Consider the following 19,657-nt stretch of genomic DNA (forward strand, 5'->3'; position numbering starts at 1 on the left):
TCACAGATGCTTCATTACACACCTCCCGCTGGCACTGATGAGCCAGAGGACTTGTACAGAAAGGAGGGGGGGACTCAGACAAAACACAAGAGTCATTGTAATTGTTCCCATTCCCAATTCTATGAGCTCACGTTAGCCAAAACATCCTCCTCCTTTCAGCTTTCCTTGCTGGTAAAAAATACAGGCACTGTCAACACCACCTCGAGACCTTTCAGATTGTGCAAACATCACATCCGTGAGTTTGAAGAAGACAGGAGGAGGGGAAAAAATGGACAATTTTCTGTAACTGGAATTTTATTTTATATATAAATAATAAAGAGACTGAGGGATTTTGCTACTTGCAATGTTGATCCTGCAATGGGACAAGCATGGGCAGACTTGAGTCCCACTACAGAAGAGAGGATGAAGTCTCAAGACTGACTCAAAACACGTAGTGTCCTTTCACAGAAGCCATACCAGAAGCCTGAGCAGCAGATCATCAGACTGTCCTGAGGCAGAAGGCAGATTAGTAACATTCAAAATGGATTCAGATGGTTTTCATCTTTTTCTTGGGAAATTGTTGCTCATATCTATATTTTTATTCACCTATAACCAAAGAAAGGGGACAGAGGTTAAGGGGGAGAGGGAAGGAGGGTGAAAGCAGAATTAAATTTATCACAAGCTTTTCCTTTCCATTTTTAAAGTACAATTATAATTTTTTTTCTTTGCTGTGGCAGGCTTATCAAAATCTGTTTGAGAAACATTCTCAGTACCAATTTGCTTCAGTAGAGATATTCAACTCTTCATATTATCAACATTAGAGCACTAATGATCATGTCTGTTCTAGAGAACTCGATTCCCATAGTTGAACTAAATAGAAATACAAAAGAGAAAGAACACTTCACAGCAACCAAACACCAACTGGAATCTTGTATAATAAACCAACTTCCTTGGAAAGAATTATTTTAAATTCCCATCAAATGCATGTTTTCTTAATCTTACTTATTCTGGTGTAAAAATAGGGCAATTTAACTCAAAGAAATGGAATTACATAAATATAGATCTGTAACAGAGTGATATGCTATCTTCATGGAAAAACACAAAACCCTGTCACTTCCGTGCAATTCCTAAACACAACAGCTGGATAAAATTAAAGCTTGCTTCTTCCACAGTGAGATGTGGTTTCAGCTGAAGTTTGCATATAATTTTTGATGACAAACAAATAATAATAAATAAAGGAGGTACAATGCTGCTGAGTTTTGGAATAGAGAAGTATGTTGTTGTCTTCAACCCCATATGATTTTGGCCCTGGCTGACCATTCAGAGTTCAGAGACCCATGCTGTGGCAAATCATTGAGGAAATGAGATTGTCTTTATTTTAGTAACCACATTCAACAAGGAATATTACCAACAGTTGAAAATGCACTGAGACTTTCAGGACTGATCTCATCCAGAATAAAAAAATGTGTCTTTTCAAAATTCACAGCAGTGTTCTCCAGCCTCTGGGATCACCCAAATCCAACAAAACATCTGGACTTGGGTATGGAGTTAAATTACTGGATTTGGTTTCAAGCACAAGTAACAAATTGCCACCCCCGCAGAACAGCTGAACTTGATACTGAATTGAACTTTCACCATCTGGTTGCCCTAGGTCAAAAATCCAGCAGTTCCCTTCATGTGTCTCCCCCAGAAACAACATGAGGTGAAGCACGTAGGTTTCAAAACCAGGAGCACCCAGGTACTTCAAGCTCCTGGACAATTTATCTTCAGTCTCTTAAAACCTTCCCCAAACAAAGAAAATGTGCCTGAAGCAAAAGGCTGACATTTCGAAAAGTGAATAAAGGCCTAACAGAAATTATATTCATAGCAAGAAATTCTAAAAGAAAATAAAATCTATTCATGGATTTCTGTTTGTAATGAACCTTGATATTTGCACAGTGTCACAAACAAAAGTTCCGTTTTCTTGGGTTTTTATCATTTAGTAGCTCTGTCCTAGTTGACAATAAGCACAACAATATCTCAGTGAATTTTAGAGAGGTTTTCTTCCTCTTGGTTCTATTGGGATTCTTTACACACAAAAAATATTTTTTAATCCTCCTATTATTTTTTAGGTTTTATTTTACGTGACTATCTTACAAACTACTTGGAAAACATGTATTCCTAAAGACTTTATATTCATAGCTCTAAAGGAAAAACTAAGTTACTCAGTACATCAGCCAGTCAACAACCTCACATTGCTGTTTTGAGAATCAGCTATAGCAATTAAAAACACATTAAGGGAGCCAACATTAAAATCTAGGTTTTCTTTTAAAGCTGCCCACGTAACAGTGGCACGCTGCTGCTCAGCAGATGGGTGCATTCTACCACATCTGCAAACATATGTGACTGATGGTGATGCATGGGAAGAAAATGGGTGCTGTTTGCCAGATCTGGACTCTATTTACACACTTGGCAGTAAGGAAAAAAAAAAAAATTCTGGTGAATGGAATACTGCATATGAAAACGATGAGGAGTCCCTACAACGCCAGGATCACTTTCTGATGAAAAGCAAGTTTTTAACATGGTGCAAAAATAATACAGGGCAAAGAGAAGCAAGTAGAAAACATGTTCAGATGAGAAATTCTTTATCAGCTGATAACAGAGCAGGCATCTGACAATTTGCACTAAATGATGTCCAATTATGTTATAATTATTTGTAATAAGCCTCAAATACACAGCAATTTTTATCCCATGAAACCAAACCATCATAAAAAAGTCAAGAGTATGTTTTTGTTTTGCTTTTCTAGAAAATGTAACCATAGGACTTGCTTGAGTTTAGAACACAGCCCCAAGGCCAAGTCAGAACTGGTATCTCAACTCAAGTTTCTGCCTTGGAGAACCTGGAAACGCTGCCTCCATTTCCTCCATCTTTTCATCCCAACAGGACTCATTTGGGAGCTGCACTAAGATGAAAGGTCAGGCACATCATGGACTGTTACAGACTGTAAGACAATGCTGTACCTTGGCACTGACAAATCTTTATAGAGAAAACTTATCAGCAGGAAAGAGGTTTCTTTTCCCACCCTAATACTTGTACAAGCGTGACAAAGAAGGCAAAGAGGTTTTGGTATGGGAGGCAGAAATGGGAAGAAGAAAAAGAAAAGAAAAGAAAAGAAAAGAAAAGAAAAGGCCAAAACCAACCAACACTACAATCACAAGACTTTCCTCATTTAATTCAGAACCCTTCAAACAGACCTATATTTACTTGCAATGCTCTAAAGATGAAGAACTTAGATTTCTTAGCTTAAATAGTGTTAAGGAATGCACATATTCCTGACAAATTTTAGGACAAATAAAATTATCTGTCCTCACTTTCCTCATCATTATGAAGAAAACTACAAGTCAAACTTTGCAAATGTTCAGCTCTTCCAAGTTACTCTGCTGTTTAGTCAAAAATTATTACCAGTCTTTATCCTTACCTGTTTGATGCCAGGTGATGTAGCATTTTACTTCTGAGTTTGCTCTTTATTTGAAGCAGCATGGACTTCCAGGGGCTTGTCACCCACTGCATCACCCTTGAGGAAGAAAAATTGTGCACAAAAGTTCAATTGAGACAATCCAGGATTAATGTTTTTTCCAGAACAGAAATCCTCTTCAAAAGCTGAAACAAAAATGTCTCACAAAATCAAGTGGCTCATGAGACTAATTCAGTATAATACACTCAAATATGATCTACCAAACATTTTCTAGACTTTAGTCCTCCTGTCGTTAGCCAAGCAGTTAAAGGATTTGAAAGAACAAGTAGCTTCAACAGAAGTGCTTTAATTGACTCATTTTGCCTGTATTAATAATAGAGGATGAATACCCACAGAGTAGTTGCTATTCTGCATTCTCTGAATTCTGTGTGGATTTATACAATAGGCCTCTTTTAGCACATATCCTTCTAGAGAGTGTTCTCACACTTTCCCCAACAAAAATGACAGAAATCAAAGAATGAAGAGAAGCTTGTTACAGGGTCTGGTCTATCTGTTTGCCAAGATGCTATAACAAACAAGCATTTGATTATAGCTTTTAGTAGATATCGATAAAAAAATACTTAAAGGGCCACACATGTGGCTTGGGGACTGAAGCAAATTACATACAAGGACAGGCTGAGATGAGGGTCTGTTCAGACTTGTGAAGACCACACAAAGGGGGAACCTAACTCCTGTCCACAGTTCCTTAATGGGCATTTACACATTGGGAAGAGGCAGGTTCTTCTCAGACATTCACATCTGAAACACCGGGAGAAAAGGACAGAGGAGTATGGCAAATTTCTCTTAGATCAAAGGACAAAAAATTATAAATATATCACACCACCAATCACTGGAGCAGGTTTTCCAGAGAACTTTCTAAATCCCTGGAAATATTCAGCACATGACTGCATAAGGCCTGAACCACCAAATCTAATTTGAAACTGTCTCTGCTTTGAACAGGGGCTTGGGTGAAATGATCAGAGGTGCCTCCCACCCTCAATTGTTCTTAAATTCTACACGTGGAAATTAAATGGCATTTCCTCTTTATTCTAGAAGGCTATTTTTACCAACATGACTTAAATAAAGAGATGATTGGTGACAGCCAACATGGCTTCACTAATGGCAAAATGTGCCTGACAAATGTGGTGGCCTTCTACAACAGGGTTACAGCAGTGGTGGATGAGGGAAGAGTGACTGATCTCATCTGTGACTTGTGCAAAGCACTTGACACTGTCCTGCAGGACATCCTTGTATCTAAACTGGAGAGACATTGAGTTGATGGATGGGCCACTTAGTGGATAAGGAATTGGCTGGATGGTCACACTCAGAGTTGCAGTCAACAGTTTGATGTGTGAGTGGAGACGAGTGCTGTTCCTCAGGTGTCAGTGCTGGGACCAGCGCTAACATCTTTGTCAGCAGCAAGGACAGTGGGATTGAGGGCACCCTCAGCAAGTCTGCCAACAACACCAAGTTATGAGGTAGTCAACATGCTGGAGGGAGGGATGTCATCCAGAGGGATTGTGACAAACTTGAGGGGTGGGCCCATGCAAACCTCATGAAGTTCAGCAAGGCCAAGTGCAAGGTCCTGCGCCTGGGTCAAGACAAACACAAACACAAACACAAACACAAACACAAACACAAACACAAACACAAACACAGGCTGTGCAGAGAATGGATCGAGAACAGCCCTAGGGAGAAGGACTTGGGGTTGCTGGTTGATGAAAAGCTCAACATGACCCAGCACTGTGCCCTTGCAGCCCAGAAACCAGCCATGTCCTGGGCTGCATCCCAAACAGCGTGGGCAGCAGGTCTGCTTCGCTCCTGAAGACCCACCAGGAGTGCTGTGTACAGCTCTGGGGCCTGTGACATAAGAAGGGTGTTGGACTTGTTGGAGCAAGTCCAGAGGAGGCCAGGAAGATGACAGGAAGGCTTGAGCACCTCTTCAACAAAGACAGGCTGAGAGAGTTGGGATTGTTCAGCCTGGAAAAGAGATGGCTTTGGGAAAACCTCTAGCAGCTTTCCAGTACCTACATGGGGCTACAAGAAAGCTGGAGAGGGACTTTTCACAGGAACAGGTAGGAATAGGACAAGGGGGAATGGTTTTAAACTGAAAGAGGGCAGGTTTATTAGATATTGGGAAGACATTCTTTGCTGTGAGGGTGGTGAGGCACTGGCACAGGTTGCCCAGAGAAGTTGCTGACACCCCATCCCTGGAACTTTTCAAGGACAGGCTGGATGGAGCTCTGAGCAACCTGGTCCAGTGGAAGCTGTTTCTGCAGGGGGTTGGAACGACGTGATCTTTAAGACCCCTTCCATCCCAAACCATCCTATGATTCTGCTAATGCAATGGAAATGCTAAATGTAACGGAAAATGTAAGAAAAGAAGCCAGAAGATACTGGAAAACATTTCAAAGCATGGGTCAAATTTATACATTACCAATTAAACTCAATAAAGCACCAAGTCTGTGTGATCCTGCATACGCTGTGCCAGAGATATGGAGTCAATATATCAAGATTCAATTATGAAGATACTTCTTAAATGTCTTATTCAAAAAATGCCTAGCAAGACCTTTATAAGGTAATTCTTTCTTTCAAAAACCCATTTTGTTTTGATTACTACCCTGGATATTTCATAGTAGAGGAAATCACATCCACAAACCACACCCATTTCAAAATAATGATCTACTCTGTAATTTGCCTGTACAGGAACTTTTAAGTTATGACATTTTGCTAAAATTTACAATGAATAATCTGACTAATGATGCCTCATCTCAGGAGTTTACTCAATACCGAACAAGTGAACTAAAAATAAGCTCCTCACAGAGAAGTCTGTGTTTTTCCAGTTTCTTGTTCTAACTCGTAAAAAGCAATTATTGTCTAGGTAAGCTTTTTTTTTTTTTAGTGTCTTGAAAGAAGAAAACAACCCAAAGCAACACACACACACACAAGAAAACAGGGGTCTTGCTAAATTCCTTTGTTTCTATGAGCTCAGGAGATCTCATCCCAGGGCTTGCCTTCAGTAGAACTACTAAGCCTGAGTTATTTAATTCAAGCCAATCCACTATCATTCCTCACATAGTCATTTGCTGAATTAGCAATTAAGAAGTTTTTAACTCCATTCACTGTGTAAATAGTGAGTCTAAGTGACACTGCTCAAGTGGTAATGTGACTTTGCCAGAAAAGGACTTCCTGTGGCACAGGCACATAATTTTACAAGAAAGTGCCAAAATCCTCTAGCATACCCAAAACCAGGTCAGAAGCAAAAAATGTGTTCAGATCAATGACTCAGAAGACAAACTTCCTCTGTGCCAGGGTACCCTCTCATAATCAGAAGCAGGCACATATTCAAGACAGTCTTTCTACTTTCTGGCTCAACACAACCACTCCGTAACAAATCTGGGTGGCCAGAGTTCACACATCAGAGCTCTATCCCACAGCACAAGAGGAAATATTTTGCATTCTTGTGTTTCTGTTTCAAGTGAAAGGTAACTGATAAGAAATCTCCATAATACATTCATTATAAACTGTTCAATACATTGGGATTCTTTGGGATTAAAAAAAAAAAATCATTATTTGGAACAAAAAATAACACTAAGGTACACTTTCAGTATATGAGTGCTTAAAAAACACCCCAACTTAGCTCACACAGTATCTCACAGAGATACATTGAGACATAAACTTTAAACAACAAACTTTACAGAAAACCCACCATGATTACTCTGAAGATTTTCCTACCGTACAAAGAAAAACACCCCAAAGCAAACCAGCTAAACGTCAAACCCCCAAATGTGTAGTGCCTTCTGCCTTTATGTTACAGCCAAGCCAGGTGCAGAAGTTTCTGTTGTTATCTCAGAAGTCTTGCAGATGGTCAGACCCTTTTACACTAATCTTAGAAATTTTAACTTCAAAAGTACCTAAGATAGGTATATATCTTTTATGCTTACGGAAACTCTTGAAAGGAAAAGTTTGGCTACCAGAAAAAAAACAGCAGCTGCAAAAGAAAAACAAAGGCTCACCTGGGCTCAAAGATTAATAATTTACCTTCTGTCCTCTTTTGTTTGCAATGTATTGCTTGGAATAAAGAGAACATCACTGCCTTACTTTATTCATCCTCCCCCAGTCAATCAGTAACAACTTCTTCTTTAAGTTGACCTTGAACTTAACTCTCACAAAAATATGAAGTACTTCAAAAATCTTGCTCTAAGCTGCCCTTAGAGAGACCAACTTTTTGCAGAGTAGATTCTTTCTGTCTGTCCCACCTCTAAAACATCTAAATTCCCACTGCCCATACTAAGGATCCATTCCAAAAGAAGTAATATTTCTTACAAGTTTCATACTGTTACTCTTCTTACTACCAAACAATAAAAGGAGGGGATGACAGGAAACAGCATTTTCTGCCAGAAGTAGATGTTTGTCTTTTAGTTCAGATGACCAAGCTTTTGCCTGCCTGTTCAGAAGCTACCAAAGCCAAGCCTGACACACATTTTCTATAGAAAGAAGCTCTCTCAGCTGCTTATGTTGTGTTTTAAAAGATGACCAAAACACAAGTGACTTAAAAACTCTCTTAAAACACAATTTAAGGTTTGTTATGGTCACAATCTGTGATGCTGATGGGAAGGCTCCCCAGTCAAAACACTGACACCACAATTTTCAACAGAGCTTTCAGGTGAAGAAGGTTCTGGTCCATAGTTTCCTCGACACTTGTTCTGAGCAAGTACAGGAAATCAGCCAAAGCTGAGCCCTCTTTGCACCTGGAGACATTCTCTAACCAGCTAGGACTTAACAAAATACCCAGAGATAGCCATAGAGGTAGATTTTAAATATTTATATATTTTGCATATGTAATAAAAACATGTGGGTTTAAAAATTGTACGTATTATATATTAGTATTGCTAAGTCACTGGTGATGTCCATCAGCACACTAGACAGGAATGAAAACCAAGTAATATGCTGTAAAAGTTTCTCTCAGGCTCTGAAGCTGAGAGGGAAATTAAATTTTCTGCAAGTGGGAAAGAGCAAACACAACAAGAAAGGAACAAGGGCTGAAAGAAGGATATATTCAGAGCTGCAGTGCTGTTCTGGTTTTACACAATTTGGCCACTTCACTAAAAACAAGGGTGGCCAATTCAGTGTTGCTGGAAGACAGAGAATCCAAAATTGTTAAAAATACAGCTGAAGTCTTTGAATGGTATAGAGAAAAGACAAAGTGAGAACTAAGTCAAGAAAATTGTTTCTCTATGTGCTTTGGCTTTAGCAGAAGGATTTTATCCTGATATCCTGAAGAGCTGCATCCTTCAACAGCATATTAAAAACATTTATCTGACTGACTTGCTGTATGGAGGCGCTGCAGCCACAGTGTTTTAAAATGTAGGCACAGAAGGTCCCAGAATTCATCCTTCTTGGCAGAACTCAGAATTCAGTTGATATGACCTCAATTTGGCACAGGTTTTTGTTTCATAAAACCTTCAGAAAATTAACATACCACATTTATTTTAATGACATATTGCTGCACAAACATGAAGTTATGCACAGCTGTGGTACCTATGACTATCAGACAAATTATGAGCAATGTAACAAATTAACAGAAGCCAAGAAGAGCCGCCCATTTTAATTCTTGACTATTTGCAGGAATCCTTTGTGTAGCAACAGGAAAATGCTGGAGTAAATGTCACAAAAACAAAATAACGTCTTTAGCTCTGGCATAGTTTTATGAAATGGGTTACATCTGCTGCAACAACAACTCAAGAGTAACATTTAGACCTGTCTTCACTATTTCAGGAATCTAGCTGCCTAGGACAACAATAAGAAATATGCATACAAAAGCAACCAAATTCTTTCACAAGGTTATCAAATTAAAACAGAAGTCACAGAATCTATCATAGAATGCTTTGCCAATTTTAGTATATGATAGTTAAAAGCATTTTCTTCCATGCCACTTTTGTATCAGTAAAAACCTCCAATAAAAAATGGAACTTAAACAGAAATTATTTTGCTTGAAAAGTCTATATGATTTGCTAATAATCCATATGATTATTTCCATATGAAACAAACCCGAAACAAATCCAAAACAAACCCACCCCTACCCACCCAAATTCTCAACTATGTATTTCATATGGTTTCACCAACCCAGGCCCAAGGAAGCTTCAGAGCAACCTTCTTCCATTACAAACACTTCTCAGTCCCCATTCTAGACAAAAGCATGTGAGCTGCTGTTCAGCTTCTCTGCACACCAGGGAGACAGCACCCTCTCTTTAGGAACTTCAGAGGACAAAGCACCAGTAAGGCTGTTTGCCTCAGTGGTAAGAAATCCGTGAACACAGGAAGTGCAGGCAGTTTCATCAAGTGATCAAGTCCTCTTTCTTCATTTGAGTCACAGGGTTGTTGTATCTTGTCTAATCCACCAAGTTACACAGCAACAGTTCACACTGACAGTATCTGAACAATGAGATGAACTTTAGGAGGACACCAATCAAGGGGCATTTTGCTCCTTTGTGCAAGTAACATATTTTGGCAGCTAAGGGGTGTGATTTAAAGATTCTGCAAGGAGGAAGAGAAAGAAGTGTGTTTGCTTAGTCGTCTCTGCAATTCTGCACGGTGTTTGTTTTTCTGCTGAGGTAGCAAGTGCTTGAATAAGCCTTATAATAAGATGAAAGTGTCAAAAGTTTTTGTCTTCCAACAACAACCACATGTTTCCTTTTGAAAGCCTGGGACACAATAATATTAAAAGTTCAGCTATTTTTTACTAATGCTGTCAGGTTTTTTTTCTGAAATATTTTAACATTGCCTTTTTTTCTGAGTTTCTTTTTGACAGCCTAGGTTTTAGGAAAGGTACAGAATGATTAACTAACCTTTGTTTATTCAAGTTCATTTACTGAAGTGCCTTGGGCCAACACAAGATGAGTATCCACAGATGAAAGTCTCCACTCTCAGAAGACTCAGTAACTGCCAGGACATGTGAGCATTTCTTCAACCCAGCTTGTTTGGAATGAGTCCTACACCCAGCCCTACCTAGGGAACTCGGTCCCATCCCTGCAGTCTATTCAAGTGCAACTGTATCTCCAAAACATCTCTCTACCAGTCACAGCGAGTTTAGAAGTGAATTTGAAACCACAGAAGCTTTACATTACACACTTGAACTTTCATTTCATTAAGCAGCAGCTTAAAAAAATACCTAAAAACCTTACAGGCTTTCCCTGGCACACATGTAATCAACTTGCTCAGTTCTCCAGTCTCTCATACTATGCTTCACTAAGCCATCTACACATATTTCCTAGAAATCTGTTTGCTTATCTGTATCAGATTATACTAAAGGAAACTTCCAAACAGCATTTCTGAAAGTTTAAGTTGAAATAAGCCTAATGTTTTCCAACAGCTTAAAAAGACAGAATGAAAAATTTCTCTTCAGAAATAAAGGCCAAGTCACAGTGGAACAAAACCACTGCTGTCTGTAAATTTTTTGACTGAAGAGGCAGTGGTAAATTCAAAAATCAAGTTCCTCAGACTTCTTACCTTATCACCTTTTTCCCCAGATTTCTTCTTTTTAGGATTATCCTTCCAAAGAGATTCTACAGCAATATATCCTTGAAGACTCCAGTCATACAGCTGTGTGCCAGCAACCTTTGAAACAAAAGTTTTTTGAAAGCATGAGTGTAATAATCTGGGGAATATTGCCTTGCTTCTTATTTAAGTGGAAAAAGTCTCAAAACACAAGACGTTTAACTCTTCCTGTTCAAGCTCAGGATGTACAGCATTAATAAACATCTTGGGAAAAAAACGTCACATGAGGAATAAGAAAAAATAATGTGCTAAAAACTATACGAAGACTACCTGAGACTATATCTGTACAAACAGGAATGGAACGATGCTTCGTGGAAACAATCCTGGTTTTCTTAGTATTTGACATTCAACATAATTAACATAAGCAAAGTATTTCTTAATTTAACCATATCCATTTCAAAGACCAAAAAAACCCTACTTAAGTTTGTCCCTATTTTGCAATTTTAATTTTCTTCTTATTTGTTTTTTAGAACTTGCTGATAGATGGCTGTAGTGAATAACCAGCTGTCAACTCCCAAAACAGAACATAGCTAGGAAAGACTGTATTTGGTATATTACACCAACAGCTATTTTACTACAGGAAAAGGCCTTAAGTCTAGTAAAACAGTATCCCTTGTCCCTTATGTGAAATAGAACTGTTATATCTATAACACCCTTTAAAACTAAAGAGTGTTAGGTTTTTATAGCAGGGCTCAGGTCTATACTCACTTTCATATCACTATCAGTTTCTATATGAAGAACAGCAAAATGGACAATCTGTCCAACTAAACAGCTATTAAACTAAAAAAAAATATGAAATCAAGCACTAAGAAGGTATTTCCCTATCTTCTACAGCAGGCAAAGCTGGAAAACCCAAACTCTGACAACAGGGCAAGCGTAAATGTTTCTGAAACAGTTTTCTGATGTTTCTGAAAAAGTTTCTGAATTACATTTTTAAGTTTCTTCCAGTCTCCATCAATTCACTGTTCAGAGATTTTCTGAGCCAGAGGTGATTTTTATGAGTGCAAAAAGGCCCAAAGAACTTCCTTTCCATGAACTTTTGGCATGGGGTTCAAGGGGAAGTGCAAATTTTTAGCATCCCTGTGCCAAGTGGTTCTAGTGCTGGGTACACATGGTGTGAAGAGCCACTTCCCCTTGTTTGTCTGATTTGAAATCAGCAAGACTGATTACACCAGTTATTACACAATGGTACAAGGATGTGCTTCTGGGCAGATACCATGTGTTTGCTACCTTACAAAAGAGGCTATTGAATAAACAGAATTAAAAGAAAACAAACCCAAATCAGCAACTACACTTCCAAGTCACAACTAAATCCAAAACATAGGCTGTCTTAGATACAAAGTAGCCTTTCTGTCACCATATCTGACCAATTACTTTGGTTTAAACAAGTCCATTGGATGCACTGAGTTTTCTCTATAGGCGAAAGTGAAAAGGGTCATCAGACAAAAGCACAGCAAGTGAACCAGTTAAATCTCCAAAACTGCCCAATTTAAATTTTACAGGTGTAGAGAGCTATTTTGTTTTTCAGTATCAGGAGGGTTCATTCTCAAGCACTTCAACAAAGTAGTGGGTTCATCTGAAAAGATGGTGATCGCTTGTGCAAACAGTACAAACCTACCAGGACTGAAGAATAACCTCAATAAACAAAGTGCTGGTTTTGTCTGCAATGTTACTGAAGAGACAGCTATCAATATAAAATGAGAAAAACAACTATCCATAAGCTATTTTATTCTTTCTGCTTAAAAACACTCCATTAAAATATTTAAAAGCACACTAAAGGCCTAGCAGTACGAACTTAAAAATGTTCTTATTTTAGGAGTCATAGGACCAAGTGATGTACAAATTGCATTAAATGAGAAATTGGTCATTGATGTCACTGGATTAAGCAGCTACATCACAAGGTACAGCAACCCTGACAGTTTAGTCTGCCAAAACCAACCAATGTTTCACCAGTGCACAAACCTCCCAAGACCCAGGACTCACAGATACTTTCACAGTTGGAAAATACAGTTCTAGGCAGACTGGAAGGGCAAGATACAAGGTCAACATGCTAGAATACCATCACTGTTGAATGCAGCACTGTAAGCAGGTTTGTATGCTAAGCTTGAACAAACAAGTTCAAAAGTCAGATCACGTGGTTTCAGAATCAGCGGGATTCTGAAAGTTTGGGGTGACCATGGGCCACCAACACCCATACTGGGCACTACTGGGGTAGCACCAGGGGTCTCCAAGGCCCAATGTGCATGGAGAAGAGCTTCCATATTTTAATCCCACATAGCACCATAAGCATGCATTACTGACTATACTGGATGTTGCACACAATTACACACATACAGAATTTTAGTTAGCAATTCTTTATCTACATTTCATGCTGGGTAACTAAACTGAGAATCCACTGGTTTTTCTACATTTACACTGTTAACAAAGCAGTCAAAGTGCCATTTCACGAACATTCGGCAGCAAACATGGATCAAGTGACCACAGCTCCTGCTTTTCAACTCACAGTTCCTGGAATCATGTCCTGCTCTCAGCTGTGCCAGTGCAGCTGTTTATGCCTTATAGACTGATCTAAGCAAAGGACAAGGTATATGTTCAAAAGACATAGAAATAATGTGGTCTGCTGTCAAAGAAACAAAACTTGCTTTTGGGTAGATTTTATTTCTTTCAAGAATGAAAGCATAACACACAGTACTTTAGCAAATTTGAAAGGTTCTAATAACGAATGACAAAATTTAATTCTCATGATAGAGTGGTTTAAGTAACTACACAATGGAAAGTTCTTTCCAGATGGAAGATAAGCCACAGTAAATACAAAGTATTTTGAATATATTATGATTATCTGGAAAGCAATACCATTTCAAAACACTAAGTAGGGTTCCACCAGAATAAAATAAACTTTAGCATTAAATTCAGTTCCCTTACCACATATACAGTCTGACCTTTTGTTCGAAGTTATTAAAAGTAAAGTCATACTGGCAGTAAGGAAATAAATCCCTTACAAATTTGTGATTTATTATAATGATTACTAAAGCAGGGAAAAAAAAATAAGAGTCTATGCATTTCTTCCATCTTCAGTTAGACGATTAGTGTCTGAAAACTGTTACCAATGATGAACTCTGCTGCCACAACTCCACTTAGGAATTCATACAGCTTAATTGAAGAAAAATTTTTACTTCCGGAGAATTAAGTGTTGGACCTCAACTACAAATACATTTTTCCATGTTTATTTCCAACTCTCCATTGGAAAGTCTTAAATAAAAGTGGGAAGGAAACAAAACACTCCTAAACTAAAAAAAAAACCAAACAACACAAGACCCAATGAAGGGAATTATACAACTGTAAAAGAAAAAGCAGTGATGAAGTACTTAAGTGTGGAAGAAAAATAAAAGAACATAATATAGAAAATAACTAATTAAAATTTATGTTCCAGAATATTTTCTGTATTGTTTGATTAACTTGGCAAGTGAGCTTTGTACTGCAGACATTCCTTTCTAGGTTTACAGACATTTTTTGAAAGGCTTATGAAACATTTAAAAATAATTAATAGAGAGGAAGATGTTTCCAATTTCAGATTAAAGCCTAAAAATTATGGATGGTAAAATATGATATGCTTAAAACTTTGCTTTTTTAAGAAAAGAAAAGCACAAGATAGATTAGAGGAACCAAAACAGTATCTAGGATATTACTCTCCCCACAGAAGTTTCCAAATTCATACGTCTACTGTCCAGACCAAGTCAACAAAGCTAAACCTATTCCAATCTCCTATCAGATTTTTCATTACAGTCAAACTAAGAACTGTGAATTAATCAAAGAGCAATCATGCACTTCAAAGTTCTCATAAAATAAACTAAGTATTGTGAAGCTGTTAGCAGCAAATCCATAGTTAAGCCTGAACTGAGCTTCTTTAAAAACAGTAACATCAGTTTGAACAGCGTTCAATCACTTCCCACTTCACTGTTCAGAAGGCAAGCAGAATTTTAATACACAGTTTCCAACAGAAATGTCTACGCTTCTTAAATTTTGATGGGTTTTTTTCCTGTCACTTGCATAATTTTCACTCTCTGAGAATAAGCCAACAGAATTATCTGTATTTAGAGCATCTGAATCCTGGAAGCACTAAAAAAAGATTCCATCAAAGATCAGAGTACCACCACACTGGCAGAGTTCAAACTCAGCAGTTTTGACTCTCCCTAAGTCAATGACCTTTCAGTTTTTAAAGAACATCATATGTTCTTCAGAATATCATATTACCATTCTGACATCTCAGAGTTATTAGCAAGTGCCCAACAACTAGATAGCAAATTTACCAAAGGCTGAAACATAAAGAATTTCTGAAAGATACAAGTATGTGCACTGTGAGTGGTTAAAAGCTGGATTTGAAACACATGGAGAACTGAGGAATCTGCCAGTACCACTAAGTGTGGAGAGCAAGGCACATGACCTAACATCAGCAGGGGCTGTAAGCAATTCTGTGGTCTCTTCAGTTCTTGCTCTCACAGGAAACTCACTTAAGCAACTGCAAGTTAACATGTTTCTTTGTGCCTGGAACAACAAATCCAGGAACAGGGAAGGCATCCAGTAAGTTTGCAGCAGAATTCTTATCCCATTCCAGAATATGCATGCTATCTTTCTTAAAACCCTAACCAAAAAAAGGCAGAAAATGTCAATAACATTTATCTCAAAATGTTATGATGACTTCTCTATAGAACTCTTTTTTTTTTCTTTCAAACACTGTTTTCATTTGCTCACAAGATATTTCAGGCTTCTTCAGTATTGTAAGTAAACACACAAACCATACTCACTTAGCATATTTATGTTAATTTAGTGTTACAAGGTTAGAGATTCTGAAAGGAAATGACATTCCTCTAACTGAAGACACTACTGCAGATGTTAAAAAAAAAGTCACTGAAAGGAACATGTCCGATTGTCTTTCAGCCCAGACTGCATCTGCTTTGACAAAATAACTGAAATGTTGTTAATTGCCACTGACATGGCTTTTAAACATGGATGACCAGTTAATTTGAAGCTAGGAGGCAACAATCAAAGTAAAGAGACTTCTCCAAAGAAAGGTATCATCACTGACCTTCGCAATAGCAACTGCTTGCTGAGGGTAATACAGGGAGGTACCGATACCCATGAGAGCTGCAGGATACACTAACTTCTTTATTTTTGATCCTGTTTTGTAACAAAAAAATCAACAAACACAAACCATTGTTAACCAAGACAGCTGAATGGCCCCAACATTTTATTTATATACAATTCTCTTAAATACAGTTTAGTGTATTTTCTCTTCCATCCTACCAGTTTCTTAAGAAACAATCACTCTGATCAGTAAAGGCCTCCCTAATAGTTTGCTAAACATTGTAAGCTTCACTAAGATCATATCTTAGATTCACTGTGCACATATAATCCTTTGGGCATAAACTGCTGATCGAGTCTGGGACTAGGACTGGACACAGCTTCACCTGAGCTCCTCGGAGTAGGAGTCTAGAAAGGAAGGAGGTTGTCTCTGAACCCTGTGACTCAACGATCCTCCCCAGACAGGTCTGTCTGACCTGTCCTCTATGCACTAACTGATCAGGTGAACCTTGCTGTCAAATCTTTTTACATCATTGCTTTGTATCAATAAGCACATTGCTGCTGCTCTCTTACAAGTGAAGTGCATGACTCCATTTGCAACACAAGGTTAAAACTAATTATCTCCAATGGCATTTTAAACCAAGCTGGATGACTGCACAATATTCACATGATTAAACTTTGAATACTGTATTCTCTACTTAGAGAGCAGCTGTGTATATTCATGTGTTATGATTAGACCTGAAGGATTTTATCTGTACCTTCCAAGAGGGCAGTTTTTCCACAAAGATCAAGGGAGGGAGAGAGGAAAAAAGAGAACTTTTGGTAGCATCAAAATTAAGGGGCACTTCCTTCCACGTTTTGAATACCTTCTGGAAGTAACAGTCATATCATAAACTATTACCAGAACAAAAAGTTTTAAAATTATGGCTCCCATCCTAAAAGATACACAAATTTAACATTTTTTGTATGAGGTATTTTTATTTTCATTAAACTTAGGATCCTCTAATCTTTCAATTCCGGTCCCATGACTGCACTTTCTGCTCTCCCCTCATTTTGCTGCAGTCATAAATGATGAAAGCTGATCTCATTCATAATTACACTACTTGAGAAGCAGAAATTTGAAGAAAAAGAACGTCAAACAAGGAAGTTACCTTGATGTCATTTAGGAAAAAAATAAAGTACTGCTTTCACCAGCTTCACAGGAAAATTAAATATTTTGAGGTGCACTTGTAATTTCTATACAGCCAAGCACACTCTTCCAGTTTGTTCAACACATTCAGGCCCCACAAAGGTTTATTTTTGTCCAAACCATCTCCTCACTGGTATTTAAATTCTACAGCTTTAAAGTTCTGTTACCTCCATTTCACTGCATTAAGAATATCTCAACGTAAGCACAAAATAATTTTTCACACTTAACATTTCTTAAACTAACGCTTCTTTTTAGGAAAGCATGAACATTTCTTCAACAAGGGTGATGAAATTAACTGTATCACTTTTCTGTAGTGCAAAATGTGCAGGTATTTATAGTACACCCAGAGTTCACAAGTCTATTTGCTGAATCACCATCTGCAGCAGTTCTGTGCCTGGACACATAATACTTTGAAGAAACTCAAATATACACCTAATTGGACACATATCATAGTTCAGGAACATCTGTATTTTGCCATAATTCACTCCCCTGTTGTTTTCTACAGGGACATATGTGATCAAGAACTTCAAAAATTAAAAATATTTTTAGGCTAAAAAGTACCAAACCAGTCCTTCCCCATTTTTGTTATACTAAGCTACAACAGGGAAATACAGAAGACTAGATTCTAGTAACAAATACAGCAGGGATAAAACAATAATTGTTGGTTATTAAACACCTTTTCCATGAAGTTTCTTTATAATTGAAGCAACACTGTAGAAACATGCTGGTACAGTTTAGTCAGATCTCATTGTCACAATTAAAAATTAGTACCCTAAAACCCACAAATAAATTACCCAAAATCATAACATAACCAGTTCAAATGGTTCTCACTTACCTCTAGCAAGAAACAATCCAATAATTCCAGCAAAACTTATCACACCAAGTCTTGGATAAAATCCAGCAGGGGGTTTTTGGAGAAATTCATAGCCCTCTGAAAAGAAGCCAGAACAAAGTGCTTTAATGTAATGTGAAAGTGTTTTTGTGATAAGGAATCATCAATACACGCTGGCAATTGTTACAAAACACCAAGAGTTATCAAAACACATTTAATTATCATGCCCATTTTAGATATGCTGGCAAAAAATTCAAAGCCTTTGAGATCTTCTCTAGTGACACATGAATGAAACTGAGCATTGTATTGTATTCATCAATTTTCATAGGAGCTTTGTCTTTGCTCCTGGGCCATCTGTTTTGTTTTCCTCTTTTGCATCTCAATCATGTCTTTTTCAAATTAAATGATAAAAACCTTTACAAAATGGCATTTTACAGTTACATGTTAACAAGAAATAGTTTCAGTAAAGTATTGTACAAAAACCACATCACAGAACAATGGAAAGACACAGCAAAAATAAAGTGCACTTGAATATGGGAGTCTGGTGGGGGGAACGGAAACTTTGGAAAATCTTCCATGCAAACGAATTCAAAGGACTGAAACCACTAAGTTTAAAGAAAAGAGGTGCAGTATCTGAAATGTGCTCTACATAGCATCCATGCTCAGTCCTGGTAAGCATAAGTATGAAAGGATGCTCACAAAAACAAATTAAGATCTATGGAAGAAAACCAAAATGACAAGGATAAACATTACAAACAAAAGACCTAATGCTAGCAAGAAGTAATATACTTTACAGTAGGTTTCAGCTACTAAGCTGGGTCAAGCAAATACTGCTACAGGCTGAGTCAAGCAAATAGAGCTGGCTGGGAATAAATTGTGAGGGTTTTTCCCCGTCTTTTCCTGCATAACTAATTTTTAGTGACATTGATAAACATAAATGCTGGTCTCTAGTTTTAATTGTTTAGAAATGTAGTGTCATAAGTGACCCACAAAGGAAATTCAAACAGATACACAGTGGAAATAAAGTAGTTTTAAATGCATTAGCAATTATACATACAGTGATGCTTAATGGAATTCCCTTTAAACTAAAGACATAGCACAGTCCTGCATTTTAAATTGCTAGTGAAGAAAACTAAGCTGATTTACCTCTACCATGCTCAACAGCTTTTTCTAATTTGGGCATAGCTTTGGCATAAAGATCCTAAAAAAAAAAAGAGAACAAGGGTAAATAGATACCAAGTAACTAAAATATTACCTATAGACTGTAACTGACCTGACAAAGAAAGGAGACAAAAAAAAAACACTAAAGAAAAAAATGATGGGTCCCTAAAATAACTTACTTTTATTCCCACTTCCACCCTTCACTTACAGGGCTACGCTTGCTCAACATTACGTTTAGCATAACTTACAGATTTTTCTCAAAGGAGCCTTTGGAAAAGATGAAATATAATACTTCAAAGCACAGATGTCAATCTCAGTATTTTATTGAGATCAGACAGCTGAAACTCAGAATTATCTCAGGTTTCT

General features: G+C 37.7%; 1 protein-coding gene across 2 annotated transcripts in view; it reads right to left on the reverse strand.

Moving 5' to 3' along the window:
• Positions 1-271: 271 nt before the first annotated feature.
• The window catches only part of APOO (apolipoprotein O), a 28,264-nt gene continuing 8,878 nt past the window's right edge, over positions 272-19,657 (reverse strand). For both annotated transcript variants that reach the window (XM_082277714.1, XM_082277715.1), the window contains exons 4-9: positions 19,277-19,331; positions 18,134-18,229; positions 16,114-16,205; positions 10,983-11,090; positions 3,438-3,533; positions 272-585 (exon numbers count right to left, since the gene is read on the reverse strand). In XM_082277714.1, coding sequence (XP_082133840.1) covers positions 3,465-3,533; positions 10,983-11,090; positions 16,114-16,205; positions 18,134-18,229; positions 19,277-19,331 — 420 coding nt within the window. In that variant the 3' untranslated portion in view covers positions 272-585; positions 3,438-3,464. The remainder of the gene's footprint in view (positions 586-3,437; positions 3,534-10,982; positions 11,091-16,113; positions 16,206-18,133; positions 18,230-19,276; positions 19,332-19,657) is intronic.

The sequence above is a fragment of the Coloeus monedula genome (genome assembly GCF_965178545.1).
Source record: "Coloeus monedula genome assembly, chromosome: 3".
Classification (NCBI taxonomy): Eukaryota; Metazoa; Chordata; class Aves; order Passeriformes; family Corvidae; genus Coloeus; species Coloeus monedula.